The sequence below is a fragment of the Myotis myotis genome, unplaced genomic scaffold (genome assembly GCF_014108235.1).
Source record: "Myotis myotis isolate mMyoMyo1 unplaced genomic scaffold, mMyoMyo1.p scaffold_m19_p_10, whole genome shotgun sequence".
NCBI classification, from domain to species: domain Eukaryota; kingdom Metazoa; phylum Chordata; class Mammalia; order Chiroptera; family Vespertilionidae; genus Myotis; species Myotis myotis.
The window spans coordinates 79,909,124-79,928,147 of NW_023416314.1; the positions used below are offsets into that span (position 1 = coordinate 79,909,124).

The 19,024-nt window shown below is 57.5% G+C and overlaps 2 protein-coding genes across 2 annotated transcripts; both read right to left on the bottom strand.

The window, feature by feature from the left end:
* Window positions 1-507: 507 nt before the first annotated feature.
* Window positions 508-2,075, bottom strand: LOC118665381 (cytochrome c oxidase subunit 8A, mitochondrial). The gene is made up of 2 exons (XM_036326845.1): window positions 1,870-2,075; window positions 508-824 (listed from the first exon to the last, which is right to left on the bottom strand). The coding sequence occupies exons 1-2, from the start codon at window positions 1,981-1,983 to the stop codon at window positions 729-731; spliced, it is 210 nt and encodes a 69-aa protein (XP_036182738.1). The 5' UTR covers window positions 1,984-2,075; the 3' UTR covers window positions 508-728.
* NAA40 (N-alpha-acetyltransferase 40, NatD catalytic subunit) lies at window positions 710-18,743 on the bottom strand. Its single transcript, XM_036326844.1, has 9 exons — window positions 18,512-18,743; window positions 12,751-12,846; window positions 11,840-11,892; window positions 9,500-9,595; window positions 9,257-9,415; window positions 9,036-9,119; window positions 8,576-8,653; window positions 5,018-8,302; window positions 710-824 (listed from the first exon to the last, which is right to left on the bottom strand). Exons 1-8 carry the CDS (start codon window positions 18,515-18,517, stop codon window positions 8,161-8,163), a joined length of 714 nt encoding a protein of 237 aa, XP_036182737.1. The 5' UTR covers window positions 18,518-18,743; the 3' UTR covers window positions 710-824; window positions 5,018-8,160.
* Window positions 18,744-19,024: the final 281 nt, after the last annotated feature.

Sequence of the window (19,024 nt, forward strand, 5' to 3'; positions counted from 1 at the left end):
AGCCAGTCCATAAGCACTTACAGATGTAGCGATAGAAGGTAAGGGCCCTGGAGCTGACCTAAAAAAGCCAGACACTGTCCAGTCCCCCCACTAGGAAGGACATCGCCACCTGAGAAATGGTTGGCGCTCCGACTGCGGGCAGGGAAGGCTGGCCCCACAGGAAAGAGGCCTCCAGCAGCAGAGCTGGCCCCAGTGGGTCACACACACACACACACGACCTTGAGCTTGGCACAACCAAGGGAGCTAGAGAAGGTGAGCACAAAAGGCTGCCCGACAACAGCAGTGTTTGTTTTTCCAAGTGAAAACCTTTCAACACAGGAAAACATGGGAAGGAAGGAGCCCTCCCACACCGCAGGGGGAGTGGCTGGGCACCCAGGACCCACCATGCCATCAGCCAGCCGGGACATGAGGCCAGGCGGGCCCCCTTCTCCACACCCCCACCCAACACCAGCCTCAGCTCAAGTATGGAGGCAGAAGCCCAGGGGAAGGCACGATGAGTTTCTGAAGCATGATTTACACAGACTTTATTGTTCCAAGGTGGGTCCTACCCAGCAGGCCTTTTACACTGAATTACATGGTCCCATGATCACAAGCGAGAAATCAAGAGGTCATACTGCAGAAGGGGCCACTGTCGCTGAAGGACATGCTCCAGGGGAGGCGGCCAGGAATGTGGCAGACATGATCAGGGCAGGCGGGCGGTCTGGTCCCAGGGGCGGGAGCACAGCCCCTCACTCCCGCTTCTTGTAGCTCTCCAGGTGCGAGAGCACCCAGCCCGACGGCCCGAGGATGCACAGGAAGCAGGAGGTGAGCCCAATGACGACATCCTGCACGGAGCACAAGGAAGGAAGCCCCACAGTAAGAAACGGCCCAGGATCCAGATGCCTGAGCAGCTTCCCAGGCAGCAGAAAGCCCCCCTCGTGGAGTGAAGGTTCAGGCTGCAGGGGAGGAACAGGGCAGGTCCAAGGCCCACTCCAGGCCCTGAGGTCAAGGGTCAGACATGGAAGGGGGGCGGGGCAGCCTGGGTTAGAATCCATGGAGAAATCCACCACCAGGTGACCAAGTGAAGGAACAGGAAGGAGGATGTAACCTCGTTTATAGCTGCGGCTGGGACCCAGGAACCTCACCTGGGCTGATAACTAAAAATGCAACCCCCGCACCCCCGCCTTCCTGCCTTAGACACCCCGCTCCTCCCGCTCCCTCCCAGGACCCAGGCACCCCCCGGGGCCAGGGGATCAGGCTTGTTTCAGCCATTTCCACATTCCCTGTCGCTAAGATGCTGCTGTTTTGACAAGTCAATGCGCTGCTCCTAAATCTCCGTCCCCTCAGCCGGAAATGGAGCTCCTGCCTTTCTTCTGGGGTCCGGGCAGGACTGATGGGACCCGCACAGCAGTCTGGGCGCAGTGCCTGGCCCCAGTGGTGCCGGCTGCAGCCATTATCACTACGCTCTCCTCCATCGCAGCGACCTCCCAGGCCTGCGAGCCTGGATGCAGGGCTGGCACTCAGGGCCGTCCTGCCATTGACGCAATGGGTAACGCGCCCAACAGGAGGAAGCTGTCAGTCAGGTTAACCCCCCACGTTTCCTGGGACTGCAGACAACTGTTGGGGTCCTCTTGCCCCCCTTCCCTAACAATCAGTAGCGGTAGCAACTACTATTCGCGCTGCAGTGGACAGGCACCCCCAGGGACCGACCGGCAGGCTGTGGCCCGAAATCCTGGGGCGGACTGCCCGACGGGGGCCCGGGCCGTCCCCTGCGCCCTCAGACCGGCCCCCACCCGCACTGCAGCTCGGGACACACGGCGGGGCGCGCGGGGCAGGCCCCGCAGAGCCGCGAGGCCCCGAGCTCGCCGCGGCCTCCCGCCCGCTGCTCACCAGGGTGCCGAGCTGCTCCCGCGGAGGCTTGGAATGCACGTGGGCGCGCGGCACCAGGAGCCGCCGGGCCGGGCCAGCGAGGCCCCGCAGCAGGAGCGGCGTCAGCGGAGACATGACCGCGCGGAACGCACTGCAGACGGCGGCCAGGCGGAGCCCAAGGTCGGGGAGTCAGAATGGCTGCCCGGAACTTCCGGAGCAGGGGAGGCGGTCCCAGGGAGGCTCGGAGACGCCCCGGAAGTGACGAAATCCGCACCGCCCTTGAGTTTTTGGCGCGTTCCGCGAAACAGCCAATCGGCGCCGTCTTCCCACCGATAGGCGGGGCATGGAGGGCGTCCTCCCGGTTATGCCCCGCCTCCAAAGTGGCCTATCTCCGTGAGTGATAGTTGTGTCACCCTATCACGTAAGTGTAAGTTATAAACTTAGGCGGCACTCCTTTCTTTTAGATTTTTTCATGGGAGAGGAACGTCGATGTGAGAGCAGACATCGATGGGCTGCCTCCTGCACGCCCCTTGTCGGGGATCGAGCTCGGAGCCCAAGCGGCACTCCGGACTCCCCTCCACCCCTAGGTTCTCACCTCTCTCCAGACATCCCCACTGCCCGGCGCCACGCTCCTGGCTGACACTAGGCTACCCGAACTCTCCCCGTTTGCTCTTACCCTCCCTAAGCCCGGTCTCCACGCAGTGGCTGCCGACCTTCCTCCCTGCACCCCCTCATACACCTAACCTCTATTGGCCCCCACTGCGCACTAGACCAAGTTCCAATTCCGGACGTCACCCTTCAGCCTCGTCTAAACATTCCACCCCTTCCTCCTTGCTCAGTGTCTCGCGTCCCCCCCCCCCCCCCCACACACACACACAGCCTTTTGCTTCTCTGTATCTGCCCAGGACACGTTCAGCTCTTACCCAGCCTTCCTTGTCACCACGCTAAGGCCTACTCTCCAGGCCCCCACTTAGGGATGCAGCTCCTAGTGACTGCCCTGGTGTGGCAGGAAGTAATGGGTGGCACTCCATCAGCCTCCACTGGCCACCCAGGCCTGGGATGCCTGTGCCCAGCAGCGCCCCTGCTGGCACTACCCACGGGTTGGTCTCCATCCCTAGACTGGGGGCCACCTGGGGGCGGCCTGGGTCCTGTTCACCACTGTCTCCAAAGGGCCTGGCACACACACACTCAGACGATGAATTGCAGGGCACGGAACAGTAGGCATAGGCATACAGGAAAGGGGTAAGGAGCCAGGCTGAGCCAGGCCTCTCCGACACAACCTCATCCTGTCTTCACAAGATCATGAGGGAGATACTATTATCTCCATTTTCCTACGAAGGAGAACTGGATGAGCTCCTGAAGGTCGTGCTGCAGCTACGGGGCTGCCTGGACAGAATTCCAGGGCAGGACTATCTGCTCCAAACCCCGTGTGTTTAACCATCTTCACACAAGGTGCTGTGGGGGCGTTTCCAGAGGTTCCAGTTTGGATACTGTGCAACAGGACCACAGGCTGTGGCAGGGGCTGGGAACACAGGAGCTTTGGAGGGAACTCAGCCCATGGAGGTCAGCGGGGGCTCACAGAAAGGGCCGTGGACCCAGAGTGCCCCAAACGATGGGCTGTGCCCGAGCTTCCCCCAGGGGATGGGCTCCCGGCCCTGAGCTGCCAGGGCCCCTTCTCCCCCTCCCCTCTCCCCACCACACTCACGGGTACTGGCAATGTCCAGCAGTCTCGCCAGGCCCCACTTCCAGCTACCAGGCTCCCTGCCCCGGCTCTGGCAAACAGCAGGACAGATCCTTCCAAATCTAAATCTCTCCCCTCTCAAAGGGAACAGCCTAGGGGCTCAGGGCTGGAGCCCAGCTGGGTGCCTAGGAGAAGGAAGGGCAGGGCCCCCTGCTGCCCTATGGGCTTTGTCAGGCCTTTGTCTTAGGAACAAAGTACTAAAGCCCAGATCAGAGCACAGCCAGGGGCCTTCCTGTGGTGCCTGGGCGACTCCCTGGAGGAAAGGAGGGGCCGTTTGTGGAAGAGGCACTCGCAGCCCAGAGACGTGACTTCTCAGAAACCCCACCCGAGGAGGGAGGCTGGCAGAGGTCGGGCACCCAGGCTGAGTCTGCAATGGCCCGGGCAGGGTTTGCACCTGGGTCTGCTGCAGACTGCGAACTGCGAACGTCTCTGCTCTGACCAGCCCCCAGCAGCCCCTCTCCCAAAAGCAGGGGCAGGCCTGATGCAGCTGTCAGGCAGTGACAGGGAAGGGGTGTTGCTGTCCTGGCGGCTTCCCCTGTCCAAGGCCCTCTTCCAACCCTCCTTGTGGGTAAGCCTCACGAGGCAGCCACTCCTCGATACTGGCTTCTCAACGCCTCCCCATCTTTCTTGGCAGCCCCCCACCCCCACGTGGGACAGGATCCATACGAGCAAGCACTGCACTGCACCCTGCACGCAGGAGTGCGTTGTCACTTGCACATCAGGCTCATCAAATGCCTGTTTTCTCCGTCACAGCCAGGTAGCAACATGCCTGCTTCGGGCTGTCCAGTCCACATGCTCCTGGCCACACCTTCCCATCCTCCCAGACCCTGGTGCGCAGGCGGCGGAGCAGCCTCGCCTCCGCTGCCCTTGGAGGGGAAGCGCAGGAACTAGGGTAGCCCTGCCCTGGGTGAAAAGCCTGGGGTCGGGGTCGAAACCAGCTCAGCTCCGACCACTCATCCAGCGACTGTGCCTCCTGCTCCCGCTGCTGAGGGTGTGCGTCTCAGCAGCGTCTTGAGCAGAGAAGCCTGCGCGGCAGCTGGAGGGAAGGGGGGGGGGGGGGGGTGGAGGCCGGAGGCCGGAGGCAGGTGGAGGACCACAGGGGCCCTGGCCGCCTAGGAAGAGGGAGGGCAGATGATGAAGGAAGGGCCTCACCCTTTCCAACCTTAGCCTTTACCTTGTAGCCAGGGGATGGTCATTCCAAGGAATTCCTGCCTGCGACTGACAGCCTTCAGGGAACAAGGAGCTTTCTGTCCAAGCGGAATGCCCTCCCCTTCCCAAGCACCATGATACCTTTCTTTGTGCCGCACAGATAAGACGGCTGCACAAACCACCCCCTGGGTGGTGTGCCCGCCCACACGGCTGAGGCCACGACCAGCGGCACCCTGCTCCTCTCCCAGGGTAACTGACCCTCCCACACACAAATACTACCTTGGCTTCTGAGTTGGAGCCTCCCTCTCCACCTTCCAGCAGCTGTGATCCCCACAGGAGCACGACAGGCCCGCCCCTTCAGTGTCCACAGGAAGTGCCTCTGAGCTCTACCTTCCGGCCCACTTCCTGCCTCTCCCAGCTCACCCCGGCCAGGACTGGCAGGAGTCCCGCCTGGGAGAGGAGCTGCATGGCTCCATCTGTCACACTTGAGGGCAGGACAGAGCCTCCCCAGCTCATAACTTTCCTCCCCGTCAGGCCCGGCATGAGTGACCCTCCCTCGGAGCCTTTGCCTTCGGAGTGGAGGGGAGAGGGGTTGGAATCTTAAGGCCCAGAGGATATTCGGAGTAACCCAGTCAAGTAAAAGGGAGAAACAAACACCAACACTCTCCTCCACTCAACACCCACGCTGCGCGGGAATTCACGTTCAGCCACAGACGTCAGGTGTCACAACGATGCAAAGCAGGTGCCCCCTACCTTTGACCTCTGCCCAGGGCTTCTGGGAAGTGACAACACGTGCCTTTGGTCTCAGCTCCTACCTCTGGCTGCTCCCCCCAGACACCGAGGTTTCTCAGGCCTGAAGCTTTCACAGGCAGGCAGGGACACGGCGCCATCGCAGCTGCACGCCTCCAGGCACAGGCCCCACTCTGGACAGTCTGGAGACCAAGGGTGTCCCCTGAGCCCACACCGCCCATGGCACCCAGCACAGGCACTATCCCAGCAGCTGACAAAGTATCCTTTATTTGTGACATACAAATACAACCAATGCAAAAAGAGATCACTTTTCCCCTTCGATTCCAGTGATAACAAGTCGCTAAAGAAAAAATATATACTTCAAAGTTTCCTCTAAAAAACCCAGGAAGGGTTAAAAACCATACACGTCATATACACATTTGACATCAACAAAAATAACCTGAAATAGTGAATACAACTAAAAGAAAAATCTTTAAAAATATTTTAATGTGCCCCAATCAATCAACAAAAAGCCCGGAAAAGGCCTGCTGGTTCTCACCATGGCCTGGGTCAGTGGGAAAGACGGAGGGTTGAGAACTGAGGGCTCAGCACTGACAAGAGCCCCCTGCTGGCCTCAGGCAGCGCCTCGCAGCCCAGCCCCTCCGGAGCAGCCCGGGCAGTGGCCAGGAGGCTGCACAAGAGGGCATGGCACCAAGAGCCCAAATGGATTCGGTGCCAGGTGGTCAATGACCAGAAAGAGACATGCACTGAACTCACCTTATGTGGGACTTACACTGGGGGTTCCTTTTGGTCCCCTTGAGTGGGAGGTATCAGAAATCCATGATCTAAGACAATAAATAGTTATCATTCTGTCTTTGAGAGACAGGAATCAGAGGAAACACTCTCCCTAAACATGCTTCAGTCGTTCCATGATTCTTGGAAGCCCAATGCCCTCCCAGAAACTGAAACTCCGCCCCTCGGGTAAAATGCCCTGGGAGCCAGCAGGACAAGGACACGGGTGGGCTTACTCCAGTGTAAAGCTGCAGGGCCCTCTCCCAGCTGGGGAGTCAAGAGCAACGAGGAGCACTCGGCGGGGGCTGGTGAAGGCGGCCATGTGCAGACCCGCACAAGCAGGGTCTGCGGGAGAAGCAAGCACAGCCCAGGGAGGCCCGTCAGCAGAGGCCGGAGTCAGGGCAGCGTGGGCTGTGAGCAGACGAGGTCGGAAGGACCCACCGGCCTCCAGGACAGCAACTTTACAAAGGCTAGAACTTTAAGACACGCCCTAACGCAGAGCTGGAGGCATCTAAGTGGAGGCGTTAGGGGCTTGTTCCTGGATAAGGATTTGGTCATTTTCCCGGAGGGAGAACAAGGCCTGGGATTAGGACAAGTGGAAGCTCTGACCCCACAGCCTCTATCCTGAGAAGAGGAAGGCCTTCCCTCCCTGCGCCAGCCGCGCCGCCCCAGGTGACCCCAGAGAGGAGCCGCTGTGCCCCTCCCGGCAGTCCTGCTGCAGCCCGATTGGCGGCCAGAGCAGTGGCACTAGTGCCTCACTGAGGCAGCGAGGGGCGAGGCTGGGAGCGCAGGCGGAGGGCCTGCTGCTGGCTGGGGGCTCTCTGAAGAGGGGGGAATGCCCACCTGCAGAGAGCTATCAGCACCAAGATCTGAGAGGAAGATGCCAAGAAGGAGAGGTCCTTCTGGGGGGAGAGGGGCTCCCTGATGTTATTCCCCCCTTAGTAGGAAGAGGTATCTGGGGCGGGGTGAGAGGTAAGGGAGGGTGTGAGGGCGATGGAGAGGACAGGCAGGACCTCTGGCTTTTTCTAGGATTTAGAAACCTGAGCCACTGCCATAGATCGAGGTCAAGCTTAGAATGCAGCAAAGTCCAAAAGCCCAAAGGAGCAATGCGGCCCCACTCAGCACCTTGCTCCCGGCCTCCTCAGCCCCACTGACAGCGAGGGAGAGCGAGGCAGCCTTCTTCCCAGAGCTGGCTGGTCCCCTGGGACAGCCCCCCTCTAACTGGGTCCACAGAGCACAGCTCGAGAGGGCTCCCTTGCTTGCCTGTCGCAGCACAGACCTTCCCCGGACGCCATCAGAGCATTCCGCCCGCGAAGCAGGAGTCTGAAGCCTCGCTGTGCCCAGACCTCCCACCAAGTCCATTCCTCTTCGAGGCCCAGCCAGACCCTGACCAGGGCTCCAGGACTTTCACAGGTGGGCATAAGCACTCCATCTGTCCGTGTGCGCGCGCGTGCGTGTCCGTGTTTGTGCGTGCGTGTTAGTGTGTGTCTGTGCGTGCGTGTGTGTCCATGTCCGTGTGTGTGTCCGTGTGTGAGCATGTGTGTGTGGCAGGAGGTTCGTGGGGGAGGCAGTGTCAGGAATCCAGCTACAGAGGAGTCAGGGAATTTTACGCTCAAGGGCACAGGAGTGGAGTGAGAAGGCAGCCTCCATGCCAGGATGACGTCACGCCCGGCCTCCACCGGCTTTCTTCCCTCAGCATCCTCTCCTCTCGGCTCCCTCCTGGCACTGCTCTTCTAGGAGAGAGGAGGAGGGGCACTTGGACCACTCCTTCCCAGGGTTCTGCTCTCAGGGCGCAGCCTGGCACATGTAGGGCTGAGGAGGCCACAGCTCTGAGGGCACCTGGCAGGTGGCATGAGACCGGGGAGAGGGTAGACCTTGGAAAGGGCGCTCTGGTTGGGAGTTCAGTGACAGCAGCCACCACAGTGCCCACCAGCATGGGAATGCTGACTGTCCCCAAACTTGGTCCTTCGGCTCAGGATCTCGTAGGAGCAGTCCTCCCCACAGCAACCTGACATGCTGGGGGAAGAGTCATCGATTTCAAATCTGCAAGGCAGGCAGGAGGAGAGGTTGGTTGCAGGAGCTGACTGCCTACCTCCCTGGCCCAAGAACTTTTCCACCACCACACTCGTGAGACCCCCAGGTGTGAGGGTACAGGGGGGCAGGAGCCTGAGCCAGAGGGCACTCCCAGGCCATCCACCAACCCCCATCCCCACGACCACGGGACGGGGCGCTAGGCATCAGGATGGCCAGAATGGGGCCAGGACCAGGAAAAAGGTGGTGGGGCAGAAAGTCCCACACCAGGGCCCAGCTCCTTACTGCAGCGCTTCTCTGAAGAACTGGTAGGCGCCATGATTGTGCTTAAATACTGTTAGCATCACCTTCTTCATCTGTGTGCTGAGGAGAAAGCAGAGAGCATGCCGTGCTTCCTCTCTCCTGCCTCTGCCTGCCCCTCAGAAGCACTTCTGCGCCCCGAGTCCAGCCTCTGTCTGGGGCACCCACAGCACTGGCTCCCCTCTGATAAGGGCTGATGAGACTGCACGGGCAATAGGCCCCCACGGCCTGACCGGCTTCTCCACTTGCTCTCCGCACCCCCATTATACACGAGGCGCAGGTACAAAATCTGGGGTCACAGCAGGACAGGGAATATCTTGCTGAGAGGGTTCTAGATGCCCTTCTTCCAAAACATTCCCGGGAGCTTGTTCTCCATGGAGACGCACAGAACAGCGGACCCTCCGAGGCAGCTCCTTCCAGCTGTGCGACGCGCGGTGGCCCTTACCTATTGGCCACCAGCTGCAGAATCTGAATGAGGAACTTCCCCAGGCCTTTCCGCCGCACCTTGCTTTCCAACTGCACTTCGTAGCTGGTGAGGAAAGCAGAGGGTGAGCTGCAGAGGCTCTGGCCGCCACAGGACACGGACAGGCACGGCGGACTGTGCCACCCACTGCAGTGCCTGCAGCAGGGTCTCCTCCCCACACCGCACCCCTGCCGGGCTCCTACCAGTACAGGACTTCATCCCCACACTCCACGTCGAACCGGAAGTGAGAAAAGGCAACGGGGACGGAACTGTTTTCCCAAGCAATGAGGTACCAGGCTCGGTCATCTGTCATTTCCTCCCGCTTTTCTCGATCCTTCCAGCCCCACTCACTCTGCTCATACCTGGGAGAGTGGGGGCAGTCAGGACCAGGAGCTCCGGGAGGGGAGAGCAGCCTGGGGCAAGCCCGCGGCCGTCGGGCGTCTTACATGGTCTGCATGTTCATTTTGGTCAGGTCGAAGGCCCAGTCCACTGTGGCTGCCTCCAATCCAGACACTCGCTTACACTCAATGGAGACGTTTAACCTGAGAAGACAAAGAAGCATTTGAAGCCGTTCCTGCTCTTAGGCACTTTTCCTGCTGCTTTAGTTCTGAACGGACTCCTCCCTGGGCTCCCATGAGACCTCTTCCTTTTTATCTACCGTCTCCTTTGAAAGCATCTGGGTGACCTCAGGCCCCCGAGACCACGGCCCACACCGCCCTCTGAGGAGCGCTGCCTGCTGCCTCCTCTGAGGACAACAGGTGCTCTCGGAGGGCCAGAGTAGAACAGGTCCGACCCCACACTGTTTTCCAAAACTAACAAACGCTGCAGGCATTAAGTGTCGCAATCTGCTATTTATTTCTAAATGAAACATGACTAAATCATAGTTCAATTCCTCGGCCAAACTGCGAGCTCACATTCTCCAGGTAGTGCCACGTTCTGAAGGGCCTGGAGTCAGCAACTCCAAGTCCTTATCTTTCGGTGACCTTCACCATGACCCCTCCGAGGGCGTTCTCACCTCTGCTGACTGGTGCACCATGGGAGCTGCACATGTGCTCAGCCACGTAAATTCGGAACTTCGTGGCTCAGAAGTTTTCCTTTCTTTGTAAACAGTGACCATGTGGAAGTCACTAAGCACTACCTCAGTAAGGGATCTCTAAGCTATGGCCAAGGCCTCCCAGAAGGTGAATAACAAAGCCGCCAGAGGAGCTGTGCTGTGTCTGATCACAGACAGAAAGAACGAATTAATGTGATACTGTGAGATTCAGACACAGCACACAGCTCTGAAAGGCAAATATAGTGCTGCCTCATAGTCTTTGCGTCAAAACTCATGTATTTACATTTGTCTTTCTTGTTCATTAACATACTCATACCATCGCCCTGGCTGGTTTGGCTCGGTGGATAAAGCGTCGGCCTGTGGAGTGAAGGGTCCCGGGTTCGATTCCAGTTAGGGGTTCGTGCCTGGGTTGTGGCTTGATACCCAGTGGGAGACGTGTGGGAGGCAGCCAATCGATGATTCTCATCATTGATGTTTCTATCTCTCTCTCCCTCTCCCTTCCTTTCTGAAATCAATTAAAAAATATATATATTTTTAAAAAATAAACTCATACCACCTGCTACTTACAGAACTAGATACATTCTCTTTCCTCCTTAAAACAACCCTGCAAGTTTGGCATCTTCACTCCATTTAATAGATTAAAAAATGAGGCTTATAGAGTATGACCGACTTATCTAAGTATAGTTAATAAGAGACACAGTTATGATTCAAACCTACAGCTGTGATTCTCTAAAACCATATCCCCATTTCCCCCCGCAGCCAACACATCTGTGGTAAAACAGATTATGCTTCCTATTTTATAAGCAAAGAGGACTGAAAGGAGAGGGGGCTTTAATCCAGATCCTACAGTAAATTAGATTAATAATAACAGCAGTAATAATTGCTGACACTGATCTAGCTTTTAGTATGCTCCAGGCACGAATGCTTTACATCTAATTCTCCTGATGGCTCCATTAGGAGGATGCTATTATTATTATTTTTTTTTAAATATATTTTTATTGATTTCAGAGACGAAGGAAGAGGAAGAGATAGAAACATCAATGATGAGAGAGAATCATTGATTGGCTGCCTCCTGCACCACCACCCCCCGCCCCCGGGGATCAAGCCCGCAACCAGGCATGTGCCCTTGACGGAATCAAACCCGGGACCCTTCAGTCCACAGGCTGACGCTCTATCCACCGAGCCAAACCAGCTAGGGCAGAAGGAAGATGCTATTATTGAATCCATTTCTAATTAGAAAATTCAGGCACAGAGAGGTTAAGTAATTTCTCCAGGGTCTCAAAGCCAGGAAGTTAAAATCCACTTACTGGCTTTGAGACCCTAGAGAAATCACTTAACCTCGCTGTGCCTGAATTTTCTAAAAGCGCACTGGATTGGGAATTAAAAGCCCCCTCGGCTGCCAGACTCAGAAATCCCATTCAACTCCTCTGAGCCTCAGTTTCCCCCTGTATGAAACAAGAGTCGGCCTGGATGACTTTTTAAGAGTTTCAGCTCTATGATTCTTTGTCCAGAAAGAATAACAAATCCTAGAGACGTCCATCTGAGACTATGCAATCTGCTCATTTATGGATTCTTTTGTCACCCTGACCGGGGGATTTCCTATCAACAGGGCACTAGCCACCTTTTCTGCTTTTCCCTCACAAAGAAGAATGGGAAGATTTGAGTGAGGAAGCCTGCTCTGGGAAGGTGAATTCCTGAAGACACTAGAGACAGCCGGGATGCGGACACTCACCCATTTCGATCGTATTTCTTGAACACGGGGAAAGCCTCTAAAGGGTCGCCAAGCTGTGGAGGGAAAGAAAGAGAAGTAGCACAAACACACACGTGGCAGCGCGTACGCTGACCTGAGCCCGCTGCTGGCCAGACCACACTGGGAGGCTTAGCTGCTGGCCAGGTACACCCTCACATGGACTCCCGCCGGCCTCAGCTCTGAAACCAGGTAAGAGGGAGGCTTTGGTAAGGAGGCCAAACAGAGTTAAGGTAGTTCGTTTGACAGGACAGGAAGAGACGCTCCTAGGCTAAAACCAATACAGCCTGCTCACTGCTCACCTATCTTACCTGTCAAAACCCAAAGCAGGAAATCACACCCCTGAGCCACATCCCGCCAACGTGGACTGTTTACTGAGGGGCTACAAGAACAGCACAAAGGGAGATACGAAGCGGCCGGGAAGGCGACCAGCATCTCTCTGGTTCAGGCTGAAATCCGGGCCCATCTGTGCTCGGGTTCACGGCTATTCCTCCCGGCTGCAGCCTCTTGAAACCAGGTGGCTGCATCTTCCCGGTCCCAGAACACCCCGTGGTACTTCACGGGCAGTCAATGAACGTTTGAAGAATGACTGAGGAAATTATACCACTTTTTATGAGGGAGGTGTGCTCCCCAAAATGCAAAATCCTAACAAAAATTTCTCCAGGCCCCTTCTACTGGTGAGACCCACAGAGGGCGCAGCCCCTTCCATCTGAGTCCACATTTCCCTGCGCGTGTGGGCCAACTGCCTGCCACCTGGAACCCGCCCAGGCTCCTTTCCTCAGCGCCGAGGCAGCAGGGGGTGGGCAGTAACACAATTCTGCCACAGGGTGGCGCCAAAGGAAGCAAAAGTAAAAACCAAGCTGCAGCTGGAGGAGGAAGGGACGGGAAGGAGTCACCCTGTTGGCGGCGTCCACTTTGGCACAGACGGCGTCCATGGCTGCGCGCTCCTCCAGCCGCTTCTGCTTCTTCTCCTTTGCTTTGCTCGACTTCCTCTGTAACCGAGAAAAGCAAAGCTGGCTTGAGGGCTGTGGCCAAGCCTTTGAGGAGCCGAAGGGTCTGTCCCTGCGTCCGCAGACCTGGCCTCCAGCAGGAACTCGGAGCCTGGCTGCCACACTTGCTGGGGTGGGAACGGCCCAAGCATGTTCCAGGCGTGAGACCTTGGGAGCGTCTCAGCTTCCGCCGGGAAGAGGACTGGCCCTGGGGACTGCTGGGTCCCGGTGAGGGCACGAGACAATCCTGCAGCAGAGCCTGCCCCCAGCAGACGCCTAAGAAATACTCACTCAGCCATCTCCCCCCATCCCCCCCCACGGAGGGAACCCGTCATTTCAGACTCAGGGCAGGTTTCGGGGAGGAGATGCATCTGAAGAAGCTGCAGACAGAGGTGCCCAAGTGCAAGTTTGTTGGAAGCCTTTTCAGGGTCTCCCAGCCTCAGGAGACAAAGCTTGGGAGCGGGGCCGTCGCAGCTGGGGCCAAGGCGCTCTGGCTGCAGGGGACAGTGCTGCTCAGCCACGGCCAGTGAGTGGCAGGCACACTGGCTGTGAGGGCCCCTGGGGTTCACCTGGGGACAGAGGCCACAGGCAGAGGGAGGAGCGAAGGAGGCTGTCCTTGCACAGGGGAAACCACACACACGGCAGCGAGGGCAGATCCTATTGAGGCCCGTGTGCGGCTCTCTCAGGCCTAAGTGGACCCTCCTGTAAAAAGCAGGGAACACAGGGAAAGGGCCCAGCTCCGGAGTCTGACAGAGCTCGTCTGAAGCCTCTTTCTGCTCTTCAGTCCCTGCCTCTTCAGCAAAGCACTGCCGCCTTTCCCCATCTAAGAGAGGGGCCATGACTATCTACCTGGCGGCATTAAACCCTGAGGGTTAACATAGCACATGCTCAATAGATGACAGTTCTCATTCACACCCAAGAGCCAGAGCAGCACACACATCTGGAGGTGCTCGTCCACCCAGCGGGGTGCAGAGGCGCCCCAAAGGCCCGGTAAGATGGCTCTGAGCTCACCAGAGACAGGTCCTACTACCGCCAGTCACACCTTAGTGGACACTGATTGGTCCCAGGAAAGGTTGAGAAAAACCAACTGCTGGGAATATTTCTCGGGATAAATTCTACCCTCAGTTCCACCGGGAATGACACTGCTTACTCCTACTTCAAGCAACCAGGAGGCAAGCGTTCAGGTACCAGGACCCCCAGAGATTGCTTGTCCAGGTATAAACTCCTCCCACACCAGCCACTGCTCTCTGCAGGCTGGGCACCGTGCTGGAGGCAGGCGCGATCCAGTTCTTGCCTCTCCAGAGGAAGGAACACCCAAGAGAACCTCCTGTCTTCCTGATGCTGGGATCTGGACACAGAACCAGCCCGTCGACCGCACAGACTAGCAGGTTTTGGAGCATCCATCTTTCTCTTAGGAACTGGGTTTCCAGACAGCCCTGAGATACACTCAGCTTGCAAAGTGCTTTCACAAACATTATCTGGTTCAATTCCCAGGGCAGAAAACGTGGCCTCCCTCACACATGAGGAAACTGAGGCTCAGAGGGATGGTATGACTCGTCCCAAGTTCCCCAGAGTAAATGGCAGAGGGGAAACTCAATCCCAAGGGCTGGGCCATAGATCCAGTGTTTGTTCCACCAGCCGTGCTCTCTCTCACTGGGAGAGCCTACGTCACTGTCCAAGGCCTTCTCAGGCCGGCCAAGGTGAAGGTCAAGATGAGACCTCAAAAGCCCTCGAGCTAGCTATACCGCAATGCATTTCTCATTACCCTCTGGCTTGGTAATGGCTGGTACGATGTGCCAACACAGTGCCACCCCAAGTCCTATCTCCTTGAGGCAGGGGCAAGGGACAGGGAAACCTGAGACAGGTCTCCGGGCTGTGCGATGGGGCAGAAAGAACATGAGCGCTGGCACCCATCAGGCCAGGCCAGTGCTCTTGCCGCCCCTGCATGACTTGTGAAAGCAACTCCATCTCCAGAAAAACGGGAATGCAACATGGCCTCACGGAACAGCTGTGAGGCCAGGGCAGAGGTCAGCACACCTTCACCCAGAGGCAAGCTCCCTTCCTCCACCCAGCACGCTAGCGCTCTCTTAGCATGATAGAGCTGAAGGATCAAAGGCGCTGGAAGGAAAGCATGACTCCAGGGACCCCGAGAGCCCTGACACGTGGGTTCCCTCGTTTCTAAGCACAGGAAGTGAGCAATTCCAAAGCACAAGCAGCAGGAGAGCCAACCCAGGCCTCTGGACTTACAGGCTCATGCGTGCGGGGGACAGGCGAGCCAGGCAATCCTTGGAGTGAGGCGTGGGGCTGCCATGACCCCGACTGCAGATCCTGAAAGCGCCCCTTCAGCGCTTTGCTGCCTGCACGTGGGGTAGGAGGCCGACTGCAGCAGGCGGGGCCAGACAGGCAGGGGTCCCCCTCAAACCTAGCACGCCCTCGCCCTCGGAAAAGTGAGCTCCTACTGTTCCAATTAGCTTTGCCCCGTGTTGTGGAGGTAAGACTATCCTGCAGGGACACAGAAAAATTCTCCTAATTAAAATGGGAAATAAGCACAGTGAACAGTAAAGCTCATTGTGGTTAAGTGTCTTTCCCAAGGGAGCTTTCTATAACAAAGACTGTGGGATTTCGAGTCAAGAGACTGGATTTGATTTTCAACTCTTCTACTTAGTAGCTGTGTGACTTTGGACAAATTATTTAATCTTTTTCAGCCGGGTTTCTCTAAATCTCAATTTCCTCATCCATAAAATGGGACTAACAAGGATCCACTAGTGGCAGACACTCTGCTAGAGCTTTAATAGATGATTTATTTTAATCTTCACAAGAACTCAGCAAGGTATGTGTGCCCACTTCTTTGATGAGGAAACTGAGGCACAGAGAGGCCTTCCTGTTACCGTCTCCCTCCTTTCCCACCAGACCGCGCATTCCAGGAGGCAGAGGTCACATGTGCTTTATTTGCCAATTTACAACCCAGCACTCAGCAAACAGTAGGTACTCCATTCACATCTGATGAATCATTCAAGACTGAAATCCAGGTCTGAAACCTGGAGTCCATGCTCCTTCCATTACTACCTCAATGACATCTATGACACAGTATGAAGTGTGACATGTTTTCACATGCAGCTGTGAAACTCCTCCCCTTGCTGTTCCTACCAAATTAGTATCCCCACACTCAGTTCTCTGACATGGAGAAAAAAAAATTTTTTTAATCCTCACCCGAGGATATTTTCCCATGGATTTTTTAGAGAGAGTGGGAGAGAGAGGGAAAGAGAGAAAAATATCGATGTGAGAGAAACACATTGATTGGTTGCCTCCTGCATGTGCCCCAACCAGGGCTCGGGCTGGGGAGAAGCCTGCGACCAAGGTACGTGCCCTTGACCTGAATCGAACCCAGGACCCTTTGGTTCGAAGGCTGATGCTCTGTCCACTGAGCCAAACCACCTAGGACTGGAGAAATTTAAAGACACAAAAAGCACCCAGATGGGGGCAAGAGGCACCTTTCAGATAAAGAATCTGTCACGTCCTACATGTTCAGTGTTAATGCCCCCCGTCCCACGAAGTAGCCAAGATCCGAAAAGAACCTCCGTTTGGGGCAAAGGGAGACATCTAAATTCTAATTCCTAAAACAATGCATGTGTGGCAGCCAGGGACAAAAGAATTCTGGAGAATGGTGCTCCATCTGATGCCTCCCTCTTAGCCTGAGGTCAGCTGTCAAGTGGAGCGTGGCCCTCTGCTGGAAGGTGGCCACTACGGTGACCATCCTGACACTGAATGGGGCATTCACAGCCCCCGCCCAGGAGGAATGAGGATAAGGAGAGGGTTCCAGTCTGTTTCAGGGAAGCAAATGGATGTCTCTCTCTTGCAGTGAGTTTTAGGACAGAAGGGGCGAGGTAGGGGCATTCTGAGAAGCACATCTGTGACATCTGAGGGGTGGGCCTGGGGCCTAAAGGACGCAAGGACCACAGAAGCTGAGGCCCGTGAGGACCTCGGCCAATAGGAAGTGTCGGCCCAGAATGGCAGGTTATGCTGCTTCTCTGCTCCGTCTACAGCGGCTGACGCTGGGTAGATACCTAACGAGGAGCCGATACTGGGCACACACGTTTCCTTCCGTTTCAACAAGGCCTGGGTCTGGGGCCTCTCACCCACGTCCAGGTTAAATGTGCCCGAAGTCTCGAGACTTGACTTCCTACATATGGAATACACAGCACCCAAGCTTCCTTGTTGAAACATGACCAGTGTGTTTTGATGTGGGTTAAAGTGCTTGGACATGGGCTAGACAACTATTTCTAACAAGTTGATTTGTTCAGTCAATAACTATTTGAATGAGGAAAAAAAAATCTAGGCCCTAACCAGTTTGGCTCAGTGGATAGAGCGTCAGCCTGCGGACTGAAGGGTCCCAGGTTCGATTCCGGTCAAGGGCATGCACCTGGGTTGCGGGCACATCCCCAGTAGGAGATGTGCAGGAGGCAGCTGATCGATGTTTCTGTCTCATCGATGTTTCTAACTCTCTATCCCTCTCCCTTCCTCTCTGTAAAAAATCAATAAAATATATTTTTAAAAAAATCTAGGTTAGTAACAGCCGGGACACACCCAATGTTTAAGTAAAACTAGCACACATCCACTTCAGATCGCTAAGTAAAGGCTGAGAACACAGGCAACAACCACAGCCACTGTTCACGAGGCTACCGGGCCATTTACACCCACTCCCTCCCGTCATCCTTCCACGTCCCACCGGGGAGGTCCGCCACCCCATCACATCCACGGGGAACCCTCACTCACAGGGGCCCCGTTCCTGGCACTGGGTCGTGTTGCCAGCCAGGGGAGGGGCTGGGACTGCGGTGGCTCTGGCTCCAGAGTCCGGGCTCAGGAAAGTGGGGGGACCCCATGTCAAAACTAACATGTAACGCGGGGGGGGGGGGGAGGGCAGTTGCACGGTCAGGAGAGTGCCTGGTGCGCCTCCGCTCGGGGCGGGGGAAGGCGAACCCCGGAAACACGTGCGCCACTCCCATCGGCACCCGGCGGCCTGGCACGGAGCAGCTGGCCCCGGGCGGCCACCCCGAGCTCCGCTGCAAAGCCACCTGCGGCGCTCAGGCTGGGGATGCCAGCACCGCCTCCCGCAGGCGGATTTGGAAAGAGCAGGGAACCCGCTTTACTGAGAGCCCGTGTAGCGGGCGCGGCGGCAGGGACTCGGGAGACCCGCGTCGGGCTGGCCCCCGGGCCCCGTCCGTGTGACCTTGGCTGGTGCCTCCTTTTCTCTGGGCCTCGGCTGCCTCCCGGCCAGGGCTGAGCTAAGATGTGGGAAGCCGCAAGGCCGGTGACAGCCAGGTGACAGGGACCCCTGGGGACGGGGGGCACCCCAAGATCCGCGCAGGGGCAGGGGAAGGCCAAGAGGATCGCAGGTCAGCTCGGAAGGCGGGCGGACGGGGCGCGAAGGGCGGGGGCACCCGAGGGGGTGAGGTCCGGAGAAGGGGGCTCCCCAGGGGACTCCCGCGCTGGGCCGGGCATGGGGACACTCAGAATGGGGGAGTCGGGTGATTTGGGGGGCTGGGGGTCACGTGAGGCCGGAGGGGGTCGGGGTCACGTGAGAGGGGGTTCAGGAACAATGGGGGCGCAGGGAGCAAGTGGAGCGGGGAGCGCCCCGGACCCTCGCGTCTCCTCTCTCCGCCTCACTCACCCCCATGGCGGCAACGGCGGCGGCGGCCCTCAGCTCCTCTTTCTCACACTTGCCGGCAGGAAGGCGGCAACGGCAGCTACGGTGGCAGCGGCGACAGCAGAGCGACCGCGGTCCCTGCACCGCGCATGCGCCTGGCGGGCTCCCCCGCGCGCCCTGGTGGGCACCGCGCGTGCGCACAGCCGGGGGACGGGGGGGCGCGTGCAGGTGGAGAGCGCGAGAGGCGGGCCGAGGGTCTTGCGGCCGAAAGAGGCGGGAGTCGCAGAGCAGCGTCGCGCTGAGAATGACGTAGCCCCGGGCACGCCCCCTCCTCGCCAGGCTGCTTCTGTAGCTATGGCAACAGCTGCGCCGCGCTGAGAAGCGCGCCTCTGGGCAGCCTGGCGCTCAGCATCTCTGTGGCCCCCGGGCCGGAGCAGCCACTTTCACAGACAACCAAACCGTCACGACCTCTGAAGTACCAGCCCCTTCTGCAACTCTGGGGCACAGGGGAAGTATTTTTTTATTTTAGTTGATTTT